Genomic DNA, 22,605 nt, shown 5'->3' on the forward strand with positions numbered 1-22,605 from the left:
CACTCGTTGTTTTATACAGTTTTAAAGGATTTGAGTACATTTTAGGACACATTTGTGGCCACTGATAACCTGATATGTGAAAGGTGCAGTGTAGCCATCATTTTGTAATTGGGATCCTGTTTCTGGGCTCAACTTTCGCAAACATTGCTTACAGGAGAAAAAAAAATCTCTTCTGCGTATTATCAGTGTGATGAAGCATTTCAGATATATTCACATTTCATTTTCATTTCATAGACTTAAATTTACAAATAAAATGGAAAATTTAAATCCTAATAACCAATAGGATATATAACAATAAGGAACACAAGCATAAGGAAACATGTTTATTAGGAATGTAGGAAAATATACTGTATTTACACATGATATACACTGTTTATTATACCCAATTACCTGCCCTGTTGTAGCAAAAACACACAAATATAAAATGTGTGTTTTAACCTGATCATCTCTTGTCTCGACATGTTTTACCTATATATTTTAAAGGAGGAAGGAATTTTTAGAAATAGTTTTTTTCTTTAAAAAACTATATTTGTATCAGCAGTGCCAGGAATAAGGAAACGAGATTCTAAACCTTTATGAAGACTGGGAGTTCCTCTCCTTCACATCATAATGAGTCACACACATGGGTTCCCTTCTGTTTTTTGAAGGCACAATTAATTACATGCCCAATTAATTGTCATGACCCCATCAATAATTTGTTGGGAGGTTATCTATTCTGTGATAATAAAGTGGGGAGGTTGTGAGTTATTGCCTGTGTTTATCTGAAATATGAGTGGTTAATAGTGGCTTATCTGGAATGAAGTGTTGTTTGGAAGAATTAATGGCGATCTGAAAAGGAAAAATCTCTACATATGTTATAGGATTGTCTAAGCCACTGTCATCCATGATGGGAAGATTGGTTTGATTTATTTGTATGATTTATTGACCTCTTGTTCTTGTTTCTAGTGACTTTTTGTCTCTTCTCAAATATACTTTGGAGTTTGTAAAGCCATTTAAACACGTGTGTGTGTGTGTGTGTGTGTGTGTGTGTGTATATATATATAATATATTAGTACCCCACCTTTTTGTATATCTGTAAAACCACTAAAAAACTTACTATAAAATGTGGGATTCAGAAAAAGCTGCAAATCTTATTGAAGGAGGGAGGGCAATCATCTCCCGGTAATATTCATGCAGAGGTGTAATCTGTAGCACCGATGTTTATAGCAGATTTTGATGACTATACTGACCTGTAAACCATGGGATTTCAGGCATTCTCTTTAACGAGTTTATTTTATTTATGTCTGTGTGCACGTACACACACGCACATGCAAAGTATGTAAAATATACCTTTTCTTTGCTACAGCTTCAATGCTTTTATTTATGTGAAGGTTAAACACATGTCCAAACCAGGTAGTCCCTATGCCTCTTCCCACTACTCTAGGTGTACCCGTCAAGACATTTTGAATGTGCAAACTGAAGTTCGTTTTTAATGAGTCCCTCTACTGCCAATGTAAATATAAAGTGGATAACATTGTCTTTTTCTGGTCCAGATGCCCCGTTGCCACATCCCTCAGTGTGTGTGTATATAATTTCAAAGAAGAAAGCTTTTTACTGGCATTTCTGAATTCCACTTTATTTCTAAATGGTTTTGTATTTAGTGTTCTTGGGAGGCTTGTAATACATGTTGGTTCACTAATGAGGAGGTATATGTGTGTGTGGGTACAACCATGTACCTGCCTGTTTATTACGGAAGGATACATGAGTAGGTTGAAGGACCTTAAGCTAGTCCAGGGTGTTAAACTCCAGCAATGATTTACGAGGTAAAGTATTTGCGTTTAGTTATTTTTCCACCTTTCAGTCCATCTGATGATGGACTGAAAAAGGATCAGTAAAGTAAATTATGAAATTGAATCGATCCCATTTGCTTTACCTTTTGGCAGCTGCCTACCCTCTGGCAGGGCAGCCCCACTGTGTTAATACAGACATGCGCGGGCACTGGAAGCATTTGCTCACTCGCTGCTCTGGGATCACGGGGAAACTCTTCTGGTATCTGGTATAACGTGATGCTGGACAGCTAAGCAAGCTAATGGGTCATGTCGGAGTGTTTCGCAGAGGTAGGCTCGGCAAGCAAAGAGGGAGGCAGTGGGGATTTTGTGTAGCATCGTACATCGGTGACCAGTTTCCCTCTAAATCTATTAAGAATAAAAAAAAAAACATGATTGAACAAACCGATTGTTATAGAAAATACACAAAACTTATTTTGATTTCTTGATTGTCTATTTAAAATTAGTCAAGGTATAAGAGAAGTTTACCGGTATGTCGTCAAACTGTTTTCCTTTAAAGAAAGCGAAGGAACGGCGTGATTATATGGCGTACTAATGCAGTATAGACATTGTATGTCAATTTCTTACCAGGTAAACAATCCCAGTTGCGTCACAATTAGTGCTAGCCAGTGAATGCACCTTATATCGAAGCAATTACTCCGGTATTAAATGGAAAATCCCAGGTGGGGTTGACTTATCATTCACACAATTAAAGGAACAGATGAAGATGGTGAAAGTGGGTCATAATCTTCCAAATGTTGTCCCCGGTGTGAAATCTTTTCAAGCAGTCCAATAAAATATCATCTCGGTTTCGGTTGATGCATTGCATGCTTATTGTTATTATTTGGTATCTGGGTTTCTGTAACGACTTTGTTGCATCTGTGCTTTTTATTATTCCAAATGATTCACTTTAATAACTTTAGACCAAAACACATACAAGTTACTTTTAATAGAAGCGGCTATTAGGGTTTGAAAAAACTTTCTTTACTTCTACCCTGTGTTTCTTAGGCCCTCATTGAGAAGATCGCTCAGGACTGCAATGGAAACTTTTTTTTCCTAAAGCTATGTGCAAATACACAAATTCACTTTATTGATTTAGCTTTTCATAAAAAGTGTGTGTTTCACACTAAACAATATTTGGTAAAGGTGTAGTCCTACCTGCTCTGCTTAATTTAGCACCTTGGATGCAAAAATAATTTGAAACATCAAGCGCTATTTAATGTCCAAACCTTCCCCGAACGCATTATTTAATCGTGTATTTTTGTGTTTTCTTATAGCTTATTTTTTGCAGGAAATGTAATGATTAAAGGCTTTTTCATTTGTTAGAAAGTGAGAAAATAAATGTTTGGCTCTGTGGTTTTCATGTAGGGCTTGCTATCAGAAATACTGCGTAAAGAAGAAGATCCTAAGACTGCATCCCAGTCTTTATTGGTAAATCTTCGAGCGATGCAGAATTTCCTACAGTTGCCTGAGGCTGAAAGAGACCGGATCTATCAGGATGAAAGGGAACGGAGCCTCAATGCAGCGTCCACCATTGGTCCAGCCCCATTGATAAGCACACCACCAAGTCGTCCTCCACAGGTAACGACCCTTTACCCAACTCGACAAATGCATTTCTTCACCATCTTTATAAACTTAGGATTGTGATGTAAATCTTGTTTCAGAAGCAGAAAATGAATTAGTTAAAAAATTCCAAATATGTATCCCGTATGGTTGTAACGTTGTTGATATTTCACAAATGGGTGATCAGAATTTTATTTTCCAACTACTATAGGGCTTAATATCCATGTATTTTTGTCAAATCTTTAGCACGTACATTGCACTGCAGTTATTCCCCCTCGCCCTGATAAGTTTCTTACTTTTGTTTGCGATGGTTTTCAGTTAAGAATGTTCGTTGGCAAACTGACCGACAACTCTGTGTATTATAGTTTGTCTGTTTCTATCATTCTCTCTGTCTAGCTTTTGTCTTTTCTTTACATTAAGTTTCTCTTGCTTATTCATTAAAACTGAAAGTCAGCAAGTGGGACAAGTGTCAACTTTTGATATGCATTATGAAAGGCTAATCTTGGTGAATTTGTTCTGTAACTTGGCCTGTGTGATGCAAAGTTTAATCACTGTGGTTAGGTTGTCAAGAAATCTCCTAGATTTTACTGTTCAGGGCCCAGCATGAGTTTTCTCGCAGGAGAACCTAAGTCATTACTGAGCATTCGTGATGGAAGTCTGTGAGCTGAATCCTCAACTGTTCAAAAAACGTGCCCCTTTGTAAATAAACTTTCGAGAAAGAAAGCTTGGCATGTGTATAGCATTGTTAGAGCATTGTTATTTCAGTTGGGAGGCCATTCCATTAGTTGTAAAATCTGCTTTATTTGCATTATCACAATGAATTTGAGTCGCACACTGTATTGAACAGCATGTATATTCAGCATTTTGGAATATAAGGCAGACTTTCCTTATTGTTCTGGTCTTGTGTGCTTATGTACACACCCAAGTATAATACAGCATTGATAGAAAAACATGCCGACTGGCAACATTATCCGCTGAACGAAAAACACCATAAACATAAAAGAATTCTAAATATTGGCTCTATTGTGTTTCAAGGGTTGGGTCATTTTTAGTTGTTTTCGTGCACGTGTTATATTCAAAAGAAATCCTACATAACGAAAAGCTACTTTACTTTAAGCGTGGGCAACTGCCACGGCAAGGCCAGGTGGTGACAGGCCTGTGGGAGTGTAAGGGTTAACACTAACCAGGTTGTTATTGACCAGGAGTTCTCCCCCAGGTCTAAGAGGAACCAAGCCTAACCCACCTCAACGCCAAAGTCATTGTTGCTGCCACCACCAAGTTATACATAATATCGTATACATACGTTGTATATAAGAAGCACCTACAGAGGCTTCACTTAACCCCTTGACTGCACTAACATTAATTCAAAAACTCAATTTAGCAAGCAAGGTCGGTTGGACAACAATAGAAACAATTGTAACTTACTATTCTCAATAGCTTCTTCCTCTCCTTTTTAACCCAAAATATGCATTGATTTTCATGACTATACATTATACAGAATTAGTTATGCATGGTTGTGTCACCGTTCTGACACAAGATAACTAAGGAAACTATCTTTAACCCCTTAATGACAAAATACATTGTTTTCAATGGGTTTAGGGACCGCCCATTGTCCTTAAGGGGTTAATTCTGCATAACTTTACCCTTACAGCATATTTTCAGGAAAACGTGGCTTAGAAACTGTAACTTTATGGCGTGGCTTTATGTCTAAATATGTGCACATCACACCACATTAGTTCCCGCTAGCTGTGTGTAATAAACTTGTACCAAAAATAATTGCTCTTATATTTTGAGCAGGTTGTATGTGAAGACCTATTTGTTGTGTGCCGTTATGTATCACAGCTGCGCTGGCTCTGCACCTGTTATTCGCATGGCGTACTTTTGGTTTGCATTTGCATTGAACCAGCTATAGCAACTGGTTAAGGGAGTCACAAACTCCATAGTCAATCAGATCAACGTGTGATACTTGATGTCTCCTCTTTACTTTAAAGAATACGGGAAAAATATATTTTATGTCATGCAACATGTATAGCATGATGTCTATGAAATATCAGCTGGCGTTCTGCTTGTTTATACCGAGAAAGGAGCGGAATCTGAGCAGAGTACAGAATAGTGTAACAAGCAGAGATAGTCTTTGTAATTTATCATCTATGGATGCTTATACTTTGTGTAGATATTCATACGAATTAAAATTTACTGAAATAAAAAAAAAAAAATTGGTATTAAGGAACGACGTCTAGGTGCAGGGTATCTGCTTACGCGCTCAATGCTTAGAAGGCTGTGTACACGTGCGTTATATAGTGACGTAAATCCCGAAAATAGAGACGGGGTTAATACAGGACAGCGTGGTAATACCTGTTTAGTTATCTACAAGCCACAACACACAGTATCAAATTGGGTAACCGTAACGAGTCCACGCACCCTGTCATAGCAATGCCTTGCATGTATTATTGTCACTGGGTTATTACTTGAATGTATGCACATAGTTACAGGCTTAAGTACATTGGATTTATTTCGTAACTGTGGGGGATACCTACATCACAGCTATACAGCAAGGTGGAGCTGACTGGTAAATGGTTAAACTCGTCTCGCACTGCAGGGTCGAGCAGCCATGCATATAAAATCAGAGTATGACTTCATGATGCAAGAGCTCGAGCTGTGTTGCCGCAGCAGTGTACAGACATGCCTTACCCTGCCCTGGGTTGATCTCTGGGGCACCTCTCCGCACACCGAGACGGAGCTCCAGGAACAAGCCATACAAGAGCACGGTGTCTCCCACACAGATACCCTCCACCCAGCCGCTGCTTAGGTTCCTTCCCAAAGGCACATTGTATTACCTCTGTGTGAACACACTCTGAACAGGCTTTGCTGTAATTTAGTTTTGGATCTAGTTGGCGCGCTTTAACTATTATTTCACCATGGCTCCTTGGATTGCTTACAGAAGAAATTGTTCATTGTTCCTTAAATCGCGACTCCATAAGTAGGATTGAGGACTCTGTTTCCTCGTTTTGCCAGTTCTCGGAAGAAAAATGTAGCACTTAAGATAATATCAGATTAGTTCACATCTTAAAATCTGGCCTGCAGCTGGCTTACTTAGTTGATCTCCGATAGAGACTGTTCTGAGGCTCATTTACATTTTATTATGGAATTCATGCTCAATTCTTGATGTTGCCGTTCACCAGAGATGTCCCAGGCCTGTTGTTTTGTGGTTGGAGTCTCCCCGTTCCAAAACATACCGCATTGTGGAAGACTAGCGACATGTGTCTCTCCAGCTGTCAGTAATCTACAACTCCCATGATCCAGTGCCTGGCTGTAAAGTTCAGCAACAGCTGTAGAGCTATAGGCTGGTCACCCATGAGCCTGACTGTCATATACCTAATGTTTGTTTTGCTTGTGTGCACTGTGGCTTGACCAAGATTAATGTTGACGACACATCTGTAATCACTTGTTGTGGTATCAGACATACGCCGCTGTGTGTCAATGTGTTAGTAGATTGTGTATCACGTGGAATTAAAGGCGTTCCTAACCTTTCGTCTGCTGACCTCTGCTGTGGACGTGGTTTAGTACGTGTATGATGGGTACGTGCTTTTCCCTTTATTGTTTTACGTGTGTGTACCTGGAAAATATTGCTTGTGCCAAGTAGGCTCGTATCTAAATTCATTGCGCAGTCTAAAATAAATGTGTTCATTAGAGAGAAAAGCTTCTCTTCTTGACGTGCAGTAGAGTTTTCATCTAATGATTACCAAATGTCTTCCAGGGCTAATAAATAACGCAGGTTGGAGATGGCGGACAGGAGGAAGCAGCTACTTTTGTACACTAATGTATTGCAAGAAAGGGAGCAAATATCCTTATTGAAAGGGAACATAGTGTGCTAATGGTCTAGTCTACTATTAATGGAGTTTAGCCTGAAGTCCAATGAAGATTCGTTTTCGAGATAAGGGGAGAAAGAAGGGCTCTGAATCATAAAAAAAGTGATCTCTCCATTGAACTGTAGTGATTTAATAATTAGCATTGCCTAAGGCTTCGCTGAATTGTAGTGCAGTGATTCTGCAGGTCTCACTGGCTCAGACGTTTACTAATATGATTTGAGATGTCTAATGATATTACTGGAGCACAGCACTGTGTTCAGTGTTACAATGTGAAGAGAAGGGAGGTTTGCTTAGAATGAGAAGATTAACCTTTTTATGGCAGGCATGTATGGTCCTAGCAGATGCCCTTAATGAGCATTCCAAGTAATTGCCTGGGCCGCAAGCATCAATAGATCACCAGGAACAAAGTCAAGTGAAACAAATGAACAATTACAAAAATAGGATGGGTAAAATCACATACATTCATATACATAAGCATTTTTCTTTCATTCTAGCTCGCTATCATTATAAATACAGGGAATTATCACACCAACGCAGGCTATTCACTGCTCCCTACTTTTCGCACATGGTAAATTTGCACATGTATTGATCATTCTTTGATCAACTCACCATCTTCAAGTTTCCCCGCTGACCTGAGGAAGGTCTCATCAAGAGAGTTAAACTCTGTGTCTACTTGCTGAGATATGTCCGCCTCGCAGCAGCTAAAAACATGTTATTGAATACCTATAAGAAGAAAATGTAGAATCCCATGGTTATTCTTAAACCAACTCAGTTCTTCTTAACTAGACAATTCAATCCTCTCATCTGAAGGTATAATTTGCAGAAAGGTTTCAGTGTTTAGAACACCCCCTCTACAAATAGAGAACTTTTTTTTACGAGCTTTATATTTTATTTTTTTAATAGTGTTTCAGACTGACGAGTAATATTTTATATGTAAAAACTTATAGGCAGACAGAATTATTTACCTTGAAAATGCCCCATAGTTATATATAAGCTATTAACCCATATCGTAGCAGTTTTATGATGCAATAAAGTAAAGGAACATGATTGCCCTAGCCCTTGATTTCTTCTTTTGCGACACATGATATGCTGATCCACCCATTAAGTAAACACTGTTTATATATCTCATGGAAGAAAGCTATCAATGGCCAATCTCTAATTTATTGCATTTTTTTATTATTATTATTATTATTAAATATTTTTTTTGCATTCAAGCATCCTCATGGCATCTGTGTTAATTAAAAAATAAAAATGTTCTAGCTTTGATAAATATAACAGCAGACAGATGAGAATGAACGAGTGAATAAGGGTTGGTGCAAAAAGTATGGAGCAAGTTGGTGTATAGCCAAATGTAATCAGGTTTTATTCTTGAAACGCAGCCGTAACTAGCTCACAGGTGAATTATTGGGAGGTTATTTTTGCAGTAGCATTGAGGTCTTCTGAGAAACACCTTGACCCTTTTTGATCTTGTGAGCTGATAAGTGTGACAGGTGTCTGGTATGGGACGATTACCGATTACATTGAAAATGTTTAACTTATAAAGGCATTCTTCGTTACGTGAAAAACGTAGAGAGACAGCTAATGTCTGTTTTCCTGTTTTTTTGATATCTGTGTTTGTCATATCTTTTTGTTCCAAGTTACAAAAAGGAAACACTACAAAAGATCCAGTTTGAATTTTTTATAAATGGGATTTCTTTTATGTCGGTCCAGGGATAGCTATCCGCGTCTGCAAAGACTCTGATAATGTGGGTCTATGAAGAAGTTATTATTAGTGCGTTGCTTTGCATGTTCCATACACCGAATTAACAAATAATAATGAGGATCCTTTAAACGCTATTGGGGAGTTTAGCTTGAAACATTTTTGGCTGCTTTCAAAATTACAATCCAGTTTAGAGTGATTTGATATGGTACATGTTATCTTTTACAAAAAAAGTTGGTTTTGAAAAGAAAAAAAAAGTCATGTGTGCCGCATTTCAATCTATTAGACAAACGCTCTGACTCCTTATCGTACTGCCTTATAGAACTTTGGGAAAATCTCAAATACATTTTTTAGGGGGGTGCTAAGTAATCAATTTTCATCTTAAATCTTACATCATGTAATAATGGTTAAATCTATTTTTTTGTTTGTTTTCTTTCTCTCCATAATATATACCTCTTTTTTTCCTCTCCCCAATATATATTTTAAATATATTTTAGCTGTATATATCCCGATATATCAAATGACCTGAAAGGGGCAGTTTTATTTTAGGTGGTGGAGTTACGTGTGTAGCTACAGACAGGAGTAATATTTTATATGTAAAAACTTATAGGCAGACAGAATTATTTACCTTGAAAATGCCCCATAGTTATATATAAGCTATTAACCCATATCGTAGCAGTTTTATGATGCAATAAAGTAAAGGAACATGATTGCCCTAGCCCTTGATTTCTTCTTTTGCGACACATGATATGCTGATCCACCCATTAAGTAAACACTGTTTATATATCTCATGGAAGAAAGCTATCAATGGCCAATCTCTAATTTATTGCATTTTTTTATTATTATTATTATTATTAAATATTTTTTTTGCATTCAAGCATCCTCATGGCATCTGTGTTAATTAAAAAATAAAAATGTTCTAGCTTTGATAAATATAACAGCAGACAGATGAGAATGAACGAGTGAATAAGGGTTGGTGCAAAAAGTATGGAGCAAGTTGGTGTATAGCCAAATGTAATCAGGTTTTATTCTTGAAACGCAGCCGTAACTAGCTCACAGGTGAATTATTGGGAGGTTATTTTTGCAGTAGCATTGAGGTCTTCTGAGAAACACCTTGACCCTTTTTGATCTTGTGAGCTGATAAGTGTGACAGGTGTCTGGTATGGGACGATTACCGATTACATTGAAAATGTTTAACTTATAAAGGCATTCTTCGTTACGTGAAAAACGTAGAGAGACAGCTAATGTCTGTTTTCCTGTTTTTTTGATATCTGTGTTTGTCATATCTTTTTGTTCCAAGTTACAAAAAGGAAACACTACAAAAGATCCAGTTTGAATTTTTTATAAATGGGATTTCTTTTATGTCGGTCCAGGGATAGCTATCCGCGTCTGCAAAGACTCTGATAATGTGGGTCTATGAAGAAGTTATTATTAGTGCGTTGCTTTGCATGTTCCATACACCGAATTAACAAATAATAATGAGGATCCTTTAAACGCTATTGGGGAGTTTAGCTTGAAACATTTTTGGCTGCTTTCAAAATTACAATCCAGTTTAGAGTGATTTGATATGGTACATGTTATCTTTTACAAAAAAAGTTGGTTTTGAAAAGAAAAAAAAAGTCATGTGTGCCGCATTTCAATCTATTAGACAAACGCTCTGACTCCTTATCGTACTGCCTTATAGAACTTTGGGAAAATCTCAAATACATTTTTTAGGGGGGTGCTAAGTAATCAATTTTCATCTTAAATCTTACATCATGTAATAATGGTTAAATCTATTTTTTTGTTTGTTTTCTTTCTCTCCATAATATATACCTCTTTTTTTCCTCTCCCCAATATATATTTTAAATATATTTTAGCTGTATATATCCCGATATATCAAATGACCTGAAAGGGGCAGTTTTATTTTAGGTGGTGGAGTTACGTGTGTAGCTACAGACAGAAGTTTATGAAACCTTTTATCTGACTTCATGAGCTATTAAATGCCAAGTTACGTAATCGAGGCCTTGAGAAGAAGAATAATGTCTTTTATTCATGTCATATAATTTGTAAAAATGCCTCGGTTTATATAAACATTATTATGACTTTTAGGGCTGTAGAACGCTGTGATAGTCACGTACTGTAATCATTCAGAGCTCCTAGCAAAGAGGGACATTGGTGAAGGAGAGAATGATGGGGTTTTGGTTCCAAAAATGGCAGTTGATGAAATTGAGAAAAAAAGGGACGAAGGGAATTTGAACATCTGGAATAAGCATATGACTGTCCCGAATCTAAGATGAGACCCAGGACGGATTAAGGTCTGAGTCTTTATATCAGGAGAACGGTTCAGGCTAGATGGGCCGAACGATTCTTATCTGACGTCAATTCTATGTTTCTATGAAAGTCAGGTCTCTGCCTAGCTGTAAATAACTTTATGAGAAACTACACCCAGTGATAAAGATTATACAAGAGCATTAAGTACTGGGCAAGGTATCGCAAAGCAGTATTTATGGTATCTATATATAATGTTTTATGTGAAGGCTAAGGTTAAGTTATACAGGTAGGAAAATGTAGTTTAAAAAAAAAAAGAAAAAAAAAGAAAATTCAAGATGTCCGTGTTCTGTTATCACTGACATAAATCACGAGGGCTGTGTTGCATGCTATTCCAGATAAGCTAGTCTTTGTTAAAACTTATGGTTAAATTCTTATTAATCACAGAAACCTTCCATTTGCTGATTGCCACGGCTCTGTGAAAATATTTGGCTTCTTTCCACAAAATGTGTTTTACGAGTTTGTAATTTTTAGTTGTCACCTGACAATGGCAAGCGTGTTGAAATAACCTTTTAAGAAAATGCTAAATATTTAGAACCCTGCAAATGTGACATGAACTGTGGATAATGTATAATAATATGCCTGTCGTCTGTTAAGGGCGGTAGCAAGAAAATAAAACAGATGTATGTAATAGTGAATGTACGCATGTGAATGTGTCTATGTATGTAATTTACACATGCACAGTCATGTCACGAGGCTTTGCGTATTATTATTACTATTATTATTATTAATAATAGTTGTTTGCTTTGTCATAATACACAGAACATATTTTCTGATGAAGTGTGTTGTATGAATATATGTTCCAGGTCAAGACCGCTACCATTGCAACGGAGAGAAACGGAAACCTGGAGACCTGCAGCATGAATATTAATGCTTCCATTTACGACGAGATCCAACAGGAAATGAAACGAGCGAAAGTATCCCAGGCGCTATTTGCAAAGGTTGCAGCTTCCAAAAGCCAGGTACATAATATGCGGAGTGGGAAAAGAATCTGACTGCCATGTATTTAGGTGGCTGCTGACCCGTGTGTGTATGTTTGTGTCCTCATCAGATTTAGAGTCCAACCCCTTTAAACGTTGGAAGGTTTTCTTTGTTTTTGTTGCAGACTGCTTTAGGATGACGCTGATTAGTGCTCCCTAGAAAGGGTCAGCACCGTGTAAAAATGTGCAAAGGCATTGGGGCATTTTTTAAAACATGGGGCATTTAGCAGGAAAGGACCACTGGTTGTTGTGAAGGTTGCTCCAAATGTAGAACGTGCTTTGTGTGACTGAAGTCTTCCACAGTTAGGTGATTTGTGAAACATACATTTAAACTTTTTTCCAGGTCCCAAATGTAGCATAGGTGCTTCGTGAATGAGGGCAGTGCTAATTGAGAAAGAAATGGAATTAGTATGTACACGTGTGCTATTCTGTTTGTTTCGAAGGGTCATTGTGATAATACGTCAGAAAAGACAAATCTGTTTACCAAACCCTTTATACTAATGCTTTGGTCAGGAATTGAAATTGCACTTACCAGTGAGTAGACTTCCTGTACAATTTAGACTTTTTATTTATTTTTATTATTTTAACTTATTTTCATTGTCAATGTTTTCAGTGACTTTTGTAATTTATGAATTGGATCTGAGCAAAGACATGGTGTCACGTTTTTGAATTTGTTTCAGTAGCTGGATAGGATAGTCAGAGAGAAATGGTTTTGGATTGAATATTTATCTTTCACTGTACTGTCAAGTGTGTTTTCCTGAAGAGAATAAAATATTCTGCAAGATAAGAGTTGCAGTTTTTTTGGGTCATTTTTGTTATCTTGTCATTGTGATTCCAAAATGCTGTTGCTTCACACACACTTCGTTTGCTTCTATGAATGAACCATCAATACCATTCTTTCCTGTTAAGAAATTAACTCATGCCCTCTATTGTATCAATTTAACAATGACCTGGGAGTAGGTCATTTACTAATTTACAGTAAATATCAGGCGGTGGTCAAACTCGTCCTTCAATTAAACCCAAAATACCTGCTCAAGATATCTGAGCTTCGGAGAATTGTACTCGGTTGAGAGCTCTTTGGCTCAGGACACTTAAAAGCTAAATTAAAGTTGTCCCTGTGTGGAGTAGGAAATCTAATCTTATGCAGGAGGATGGATAAAGTATTTACACTATTGGAAAGGCATATACACATACATACACAGATTAGGCAGACTTTTCATGGGTCCCTGTTTCAGCATGACTGTCCTGATAAAGAACCTGATTCCACTTGGTTTTCGGTTACCCCAGAGCCAGGTATTAAATCTTAATTTGTCTTGCATTCCAGAGAAACCTGACTGAGGAGACATTAAGTAGTTTGGCGTTCATATTGGGCCTTAGTAACAGGGCTAACACGCTGCCCGTGTATAATTGGTTGGTTAGCTGCTGGTACTTGGTGTATCCATTCGCAAGTAGTTGACTGACAAGTCAATCATATGAGAAGGATCAAAAAAATAGCGCAAAAAGTATTGGGGACAATGACAGTAAAAGGACTACACAAGCACTATTCTTAGTTAAAGAAAAAGTGTCTACTCAAAATGATGCTTGTTAGTTTAGCAACTTCTAAAATGTCACTGAAATTCAGCTTTACCCAGCGTGTTGACAGGTTTATTGAGCAGCTCCTTGAAAGCTGCCCAAAAATACTTCACGGTGACATGGACTTTCAACCAACTGTGTTGTGATGGATGTAGGGCTGAAACAACGAATCGATAAAATCGATAATAATCGATAACGTTATCGATTAATCGAGTGATCGATTCGTTGTTGGAGCACTCGGCTCCTTTTACTTACCTCCGCGAGCGTTCCCCGCTTCTGCTACACGCTCTGCAGTCTCCGCCTTCTTTTAGTTACGGATGTGACGCGTTCCGGAGGTAAGTATTCTTCATGTCTGTGCGAGTGGCTCCATTCGCACAGAGCGAACCGCTCTGTGCGAATGGAGCCACTCGCACAGAGCGAATCGCACAGAGCCACTCGCACAAAGCGAATCGCTCTGTGCGAATGGAACGGTTCGCTCTGTGCGAATGGAGCGGTTCGCTCTGTGCGAGTGGCTCGGTTCGCACAGAGCGATTCGTGGGGGTGGGGTTTCCGGGGATGCAGGGCAGAGTGGGGGTGGGGGGGCAGGCCAGGGTAGGAGACTGAGTGCAGGGCAGAGTGGGGGTGGGGATGCAGGGCAGGGTGTGGGGGCAGGGCAGGAGACTGGGTGCAGGGCAGAGTGGGGGTGGGGATGCAGGGTGTGAGTGTGGGTGCAGGGCAGAGTGGGAGACTGGGTGCAGGGCAGAGTGGGGGTGGGGATGCAGGGCAGGGTGTGAGTGTGGGTGCAGGGCAGAGTGGGTGCAGGGTGTGAGTGTGGGGGCAGGGCAGAATGTGGGGGCAGGGCTGGGTGCAGGGCAGAGTTGGAGACTGGGTGCAGGGGCACAGTGCAAAGTGCTGGGTGCAAAGTGCCAGGGCTGGGTGCAAAGTGCTGGGTGCAAAGTGCCAGGGGTGGGGCAAAGTGCTGGGTGCAAAGTGCCAGGGCTGGGTGCAAAGTGCCAGGGCTGGGTGCAAAGTGCCAGGGCTGGGGCAAAGTGCTGGGTGCAAAGTGCCAGGGCTGGGGCAAAGTGCTGGGTGCAAAGTGCTGGGTGCAAAGTGCCAGGGCTGGGGCAAAGTTTCTTGAACAGTAATAGTCCACCTCTTTTCAGAATGTTTGGGGTTATTTTGTTTCATAAATATTGTGTTTGGGTTCTTGTACTTTGAAAATATTGTTTTTTATTACATCATAACAAAATAAGAATGTTAATGTAAATTAAGTTGTTTTTTTAACATCCAGTTCATTAAATTATTTTAAATAAACGAAAAATTTGCATATTGTTTTTTTTTATCCGATTAATCGAAAAAATAATCGGCCAACTAATCGATTATTAAAATAATCGTTAGTTGCAGCCCTAGATGGATGTCCCCCAAGATTAGCTGAGACCTCTTTAGCTCTGTTGGGGAATACAGTTCTGCAAGAAGTGGACTAAATGCTCAGAGTTGAGCTCACTTTGAAGAGTGAATAAATCTCTTATCTAGGCAATCAGACACCCAGTTTCTGTCTTGCCAGTAGATTCCTTAAAGACACGCTAGAGGCATCATTGTGAGAGGCGCAAGTTACAGCTGGTGATCCATGGATCACAATCTGAGAACAACTAACACCAACTATAAAAAAGGTAAGTATTGTTAGGTGATATATTGAAGAGTGGGATTTCCAGGTTGTATTCTAGTCTGGATTTAGGGCATGTTAAAACCCAGAGCCATACTAATATGTATAAATCTCAAGGAATTAAGGAAGTAGAGTCCCATCTGCACACACTCAATGCGGTAGCACAGTTTGACTTTAGTTAACCATACCCAAGTTAGGGAGGCACATTTTAATGAATCGGTTACAAGAAGAGTAACTTTGGTGATGCTACAGATGTGTACATGCAGGGTAGAGAGCTAGTCATTTAAACTGTGGAACAAATGTTAAATATTTTGTACTATTTATCATTGTCATACCATAGATGGAATATTTAATTGATAAAATGCAGATAAATAAGGGGAAACCACCCTCTACCAACTGTCTGGTAGAGGGTGGCATATAGGGATTTATATATATATATATATATATATATATATATATATATATATATATATATATATATATATATATATATATATATATATATATATATATATATATGCATTTAAGTTGCTAATTATTTAGCAAACCTTTGTGTTGATTTCCGTTTCTTATTAACTCTTTTCAAGTAAATAATACAAAAATGTTAGGTAGATAGATCTTTCGGGTTGTGGTGGTTTATTTTTTGAATGTGTTGGTATTATATTAAAACAAAAGCCAATTCGTGCCACATCTGTGGTTTTCCAATTCAGTTTATACTTGCAGAGCGCAAGTTAAAAAAACAAATGCAAAGTAGCCTGTATGCATAGAGCATAAAATGGATTTACTAAAAGAATCTCTTTTTCCGTTCATGCGATACCTGTTGGTTACGCATGAAAAGTTTCAGCTGTGAAATAAACCGTGGAACATTTTTTTTGTGAAGCATTGTAATCAAGAAGACATATCAACATTTTAGACTTTTTTTTCCTTTCAAAAACTGTCAAAAATGTTAAGCCCATCCATGACTCCATCTATGATTATTTAGAGGATCAGAGGAACCTAACATAGTCTTATCTACTAGTATGTGTTACAAATGTGAATAATGAGTGTCCATCTATAAGTGACATCACAAAACATTTATAACTGTCACAATGGAAATTAACTCTTAGTCCAGCCTCTCTAGTATCTAGTATTATTTTCATGGCCCTTAGACTGTTTTCAGATGGTCCACTGGTAAATCAAGACATTTCGCTACGTGGAATAGAATGTTTTGCCGGTGATGGGCAAACTATCACTCCTGTGTGCACCCTGCTACATGCACTTACAAGGTGCCCTAGGCCAGTCCTCAAGGCACGCTAACAGGGCAGGATTTACTAACTGCCGCGTTCCATTGCTTTAGGGAGTTGGTGTGCCTTGAGGTCTGGGTTAGGAATCACAGCACTAGCCAGTGGCCTGGGTCAGCTGTATGAAAGAAGCCATTTCTGTTTGGTTTTTTTGAGAAGCCGATTCCATTAGTTGCTATGATGAAAGACCGCCTTTTTAATCTTTCACAATAATTGTTTTTGTATACATACGGCATGTGTGTAGAGCCATATTTCACATATGAAGATCAGGGAGACTGAAATATTTCACTAATTCTGTTTAAGGATATTAATTCTTTTGCATTTCTGTTGGGTAATCCTGATTGTGTGAGTCTGATACATACGATTAAATGGGCTATTACCTTGTAAACGAGCTATGCCTTGTGCCTTTATTTGTGTAACCATCTAATACTTTTAAGCACATTAGCAGTTATTAGTCAGTGACCAATTTACCTCTCCAGAGCTCTGCCATGTGCCTGATTCCTTTTTTCACACCTCATCCTGGGGCTGCCAAGACAAAAGGGTTCAAAGGAAATTTATCAGATCTGGACAAATGGTTTTGGTAGCTGTTTTTTAAACATAACAGGTCCGATCAAAAAAAGGGAAAAAAAAAACACTTCCCCCCCCCCCCCCAGAATAAATTAATTAAATAATAATTGCTTTGGGGAATAATATTCTGGATTCCTCTCCTCCTATCTTTTTTATTTCCCACAAGAATGTTTAATCTGTGCCCTATTCTGCTGTAATATTTTGGTAGATCTGCCAGCGTACAAAGAATCCTGTACTGAGGATGGATACACTTGTTAACATGCTTCTTTCATGATGAAGAAAAAGGGACACAACATGGAGTCCTTACTGAAGCTTTCTTACCTACTAAATGTGTAATTCAAGGAAGCTGTAAGAACAATTTACAAAGTTTACAAAGAGTACATTAAACGGTGATTACTCGTGATATTAGTTGATTTTACCCAAGGGAAGGAAAACTGGAGTATGCAAGGCAATCTTTTAGCCAAATTAATTGCCGTGATACATTTTTGTTGTGTATATGTAATGAGCAGATTGATATCCATTTAAGAAATCTCCGAGGTGTGTGTGTTTCACATTTTCTGGAATAGGGCTATGATGTGGTTAAATTCTGTTTTCCCCCCTATATGCTCACAGACGGGATATTTTTGAATAACATGCATCTATGTCTGGATCCTTCTAGTACTCTTTAAATGCCCAATCTATACGGTCATCTTAGTGAGTGCCCCTGTTCTGGATAGGACTTGTAGCTGTGTTATCACTTGCGTCGTCCCATCTTTGTATATGTAGATAGTTGGACATTGTTTGTATTTAAAGGCACACTCAAGTACCCAAGACAGTTTCCTAAAAAATGCATATTTAAGTATTTTGTAAGTACCCCCCCAAAAAATAAAACAAAAATAGAAAGATGCTGCAACAGAGCGTCTCCTCTGTGGTCCACCAATTGGCTGCTCCAGAAAACTTGCAGAGACGGCTCTGGAGCTAACTGGCAGTAGGTACGTCATGTGTTACCCAATCACAGCTCCTACATGCCACTCAGGAACACGGCTATTATATACATTAAAGTGCATGTGATGGACGGGGAGGGTTCCTTTAATAGTTTCTACACTTTCACCCCTACCCAAAAATGAGAGCAAAAATGGTAACTGCTGCCATTTATATTATCGTTTTGAGTTCTAACCATCAAGCTGTATTTAAACTTCATATTGGGTGCTTTATATTGGTTCAGTGCTCAGCACGCCATACATCCGGCCACTGTTTCTCTTGTAGTGCTGTATAAATTTCTATTATGAATCGTGGCTGGTGTATCTGAAATTACTGTAATTTTGATTGGAAATTACAGAGCATTTGAAATGTTTCTAATTGTGATTTTTCCGCTGAAAACCTGCACAGACTTTTAGATGTCCCTATTCATGTGTAAAAAAAATATATTTTAGATGGATATCGGTGCTGCGTCTCCTGTTCTCAGATTTCTTTTAATGGGTTGACCCTTTATTAATGATTTTGCTCTGTTTTGTATGCTCACTTGTTTCGATGAGACAAACATGAGGACAAATATTCTATTAGCATAAGTGTGTTTATACACACACACATCACTGGTAATCTGGTTTGATCTTGAACACACTTTGAGCTTGGCTTAATCTTCTATTTTTGTCAACAAACCCTTCCCAGAGATTGTGTGATATTTTTAACTAGTTATTTCTAAGCTGTAAAACATTTTTACAGTGAAATGTAACAGAAAATTGGATATTCGTTTTAAAATTTCAAATAAAATGAATTGATAAGAGCAAATAAACATTACATTTCATTAAATTTCTGGTTTGTTTACTGTTAGAAATGTGCCAGTTTAGAATTCCTTGACGTCTTAGCCCCCATTAGAAGATCCCACCAAACAATGCAGTTGGTGCTTCCAGGCAGTGATCCTACAGAGTCATGACGCTAAACTAAAAACCTTTTGGACCCTTTCTAATAGTTGCACCAGAATGTTTTTTGTTTTTGTCTTTTATGATAATATACTCTAGAATGCCAAACAAAATGGAATCTCAGACACATGGATGACATCATTGGATGACATCATAAAGATGGCCAGAATCCATAAACATGAAATTGTAAAGCAATCTTTGCCTAGGTGGTACAAAGTCTCTGGGGCTGGTCTGTATGTGAAAGCCCCTTCAGGCGATTCGTCTAATCCTCATTTGATGCAGGTTTTGTGTGTGTATTAATATTTTATTTACTCGTGCAGTCAGCTTCTTGGTTTCATGGCTTTTTATTAAATGTTAAGTTTTATCTATGGATTCATACTGTTTGCAGTTTTGTTTTTAGACTGCGGAGTCATCCGTAATTGTTTAAAAAAAAAAATTGCTGTAATTAGTCACACATTTTAGTAGAGTTTCGCTTTAAGGAAGGTCTTCTCAAAATATTTTTTGTTCAAAATACAGGAAATGTATTCTTTTTCCTCATACCGATACTAGTATATTTCTACCTCACCTAATCTGCTCATAGCTAGTTTAACCGGATCGTATAGGTTCTATGGATACGATCGCACATTGAAAGGTGCAGGTAGTACAATATTCACTTAGTTCCTCGAGCCTTCGTGTTGCCTTAATTCTGTAAATCAGATCATAGGCTGCATGCTGTCATATAATAAGGTGTCTGATCCTTATTACCAGTTTGTTGATGCACAGACTCCTTCAAATTGACCATTGCAACACATGGTTTCCCCTGAAACTAGCTGTGATAATTAGCGTGGCTCTAATGAGACAGAATGTCACTGATCTTGTGCTGAACTGTCGAGTATCCACACTACGGATGGGAACTGTCAAAGCCTGCCATCTGTGACAGTGCTTGGCGTATTCCAGTAACACACCAGAGTGGCGCATGCTCCGTGCCGTTGCTTTATTTAAAAACTAATGCTCCGTCGTTTTTGCCGCAGGCTGCGTTGAAAGAAATTCATAGAGACACACCACTAATTGGTTAATTTAATTTACTCTCCACCATTAACTCTGCTCCATCTTACAACGAAGTAGTGACTCCAACTTCCAAGCCCTTTGCTTGGAGTTTGGGAGGAAGAAGAAAGGAAAGACTGCATAAGATTCTGTGATCAGGATATGTTAACACCTTGTTTCCACTGGGGCCAAATGTTAATATAATATAATGTTAAGTATGGATTTTTGTCTAGATAATAAACATGTAGGTCAAAGTCACCTGATCTCCATTATGAGTGAGCGTGTGAAGACCACCAGGTTTCTGAACATTGGATTTTGGGAGGGGGCTATAGTTCTGTGCACGTCCCAAAGCCCAGAGCTGCTTATCATTCCAAAATATGCTTTGTTACTTTTTATTTTCTCCTCCTCCTCCTGGCAGACCACACAGGGCTTGTTCTGAAGAACATTTTCACTAATCTGATCAGGCAGCCAAATACGCCGGGAAAACTGCTTTAATGATCCCACTAATTACCTCAAGTCAATATGAACTGTATTATTAGACTGAGGGAAAATATTCCATTAGGTCTCCCCCTTGGGAGTTCCACGGCTTTGTGATGTCACCGAAGCTTTCGCCCTCTCGCTTGTAATTAATTTTATTTACACACGCAGGCACGCACAAGGTCACACCTGCACAACCGGAGCTGGCCAGGGACGTAGTGGCACTCAGGCTTAATCAGATCTGTCATAATTACCATTCTGCATGTTTCTGACACACGCTGAGAAATATTTCAATTTAACTGCTGCTACCGGCACAACCAGATGTAGCGAGAGAGCGGCTGCATTGGAAATATTATTCCTCAGGATAAACTCTCTCCTCCTCTTGTTCCTCCTTCCCCTCCCTTTTGCATCTAATGTGGCACAGAGGCTGGTGTATCCTGTAAATCTTAAATGCGGTGCTAGGTTGATAACAGCCGAGGAGACAGTTTAACCACAAACAGCTTGTTCATTTTTTTTTTTATTATTATTTTTTTTTTCCAAATGAAAACCACATGTGACGAGGCAGACGTTTTTAATTTTTTTTTATGTGCTTTCCACAAAGCAGTCCCCATACATTGCACTTTTTTTGCACGCTTTTTCCCAGTGCATCCTTAAAAACAATGTGAATGTCAAGACGCCAATTTGGACAATAAGTGTGAATTAAAAATATTTTTCTGTTTCCAAAATTAACAAACCTGTAGCATAGACGGTTGTTTGGTACATTACGTGGTACATTGTATATGGCGTACGTGGATGACGACAACCATGCTTCATAGACGCACATATACTGTACATTGTATACATTTAATAACAGGTAATATAAATAAATATAAAAAAAATAAAAAGCCACATTCATAGCAATGTCCCATGCAGCCCCTCCAATATCGAATGCACATTAAACTACTTTGTAAGTTTAATTGGGTCTATTAAGTAAAGCAGAAGTTGTCGAGAGTTTGTAGTGGTTGTTGTGCAAAGGCCCAGCCCCAGTGAACTAGTGCTGTAAGACGCGCTTGGCTGGCACTGGGTAGTGTATAGTTAAATCAGCGAGCATTACGCAATATACCAGGACAGCTTAGCCCTTCTTGTTGGAGAAATCCACCAATGTAATAATAAATAATAAGTGAGAGAGCTAAAACCAAACGCTCTCGCAAACTCTCCTACCAGCTCTCCGTTTTAGCGGATAGAATTCTTTAATATGTATTCTTTAGCAAAATAATGGAACAAATGGGAGTGCTTCCCACTCAGGGGATCTCGTCAGACCTCCTGGAACTCTTGCGCGAAGTAATGCCGAATGGCGTTAAAGTGTATACGATGGCTGGAGCGTCCGATAAACTTAATTTTGTCCTCGTTTTTCTATTCATATTAAATAAGATTTACCTGGTATCTTTGATGTCTGTGGATGCATCCTCTATCTAAGCAAAAATATAAAATGGTACCAGAAAACTAGATAACACTTTTTTTGGAGTGTTTTTGAGATTTATAAAAAGTAATCACCATTCCTATGGACTTCCAACCACTTTTCAAACATTATGCCAGAGTTGCTTTTAATACACAACTCCCATAGCTTCTATACGATACCAAATTCAATTACATTTGTCTACACGCTCTTAGTTAATTGAGAGGGTGGTCAAAGAGGCTATCGGCTAATAGAGTGAGGGATAGCCATATGGCTATCCAGAATCTAAGACGAGTCCAAGGACTGATTAAGGTCTGAGTCTAGATGGGTCAAATGGTTCTTACCTGCTGTCAAGTTGTATGTTTTTGAGTTTCTAATATATTATGTTTTGGCGTGTGTAATTACTGCAGGGCCCACAAAGTTCAAATGCAGCTTTTATTCGGACTATAAATGAATAGTAAAAGACCACTGTGACGATCCATTAC

General features: G+C 38.4%; 1 protein-coding gene across 1 annotated transcript in view; it reads left to right on the top strand.

Moving 5' to 3' along the window:
• Window positions 1-22,605, top strand: part of LOC149300782 (DNA-binding protein SATB1-like) — a 48,275-nt gene that overhangs the window by 20,015 nt on the left and 5,655 nt on the right. Inside the window, exons 7-8 of the mRNA XM_089484799.1 lie at window positions 3,174-3,386; window positions 12,053-12,208. Of these exons, the coding sequence (XP_089340925.1) occupies window positions 3,174-3,386; window positions 12,053-12,208 (369 nt within the window). The remainder of the gene's footprint in view (window positions 1-3,173; window positions 3,387-12,052; window positions 12,209-22,605) is intronic.

The sequence above is a fragment of the Sceloporus occidentalis genome, unplaced genomic scaffold (assembly GCF_023333645.1).
Source record: "Sceloporus occidentalis isolate IW3139 unplaced genomic scaffold, rSceOcc1.0.p SCAF_23, whole genome shotgun sequence".
Lineage (NCBI taxonomy): Eukaryota > Metazoa > Chordata > Lepidosauria > Squamata > Phrynosomatidae > Sceloporus > Sceloporus occidentalis.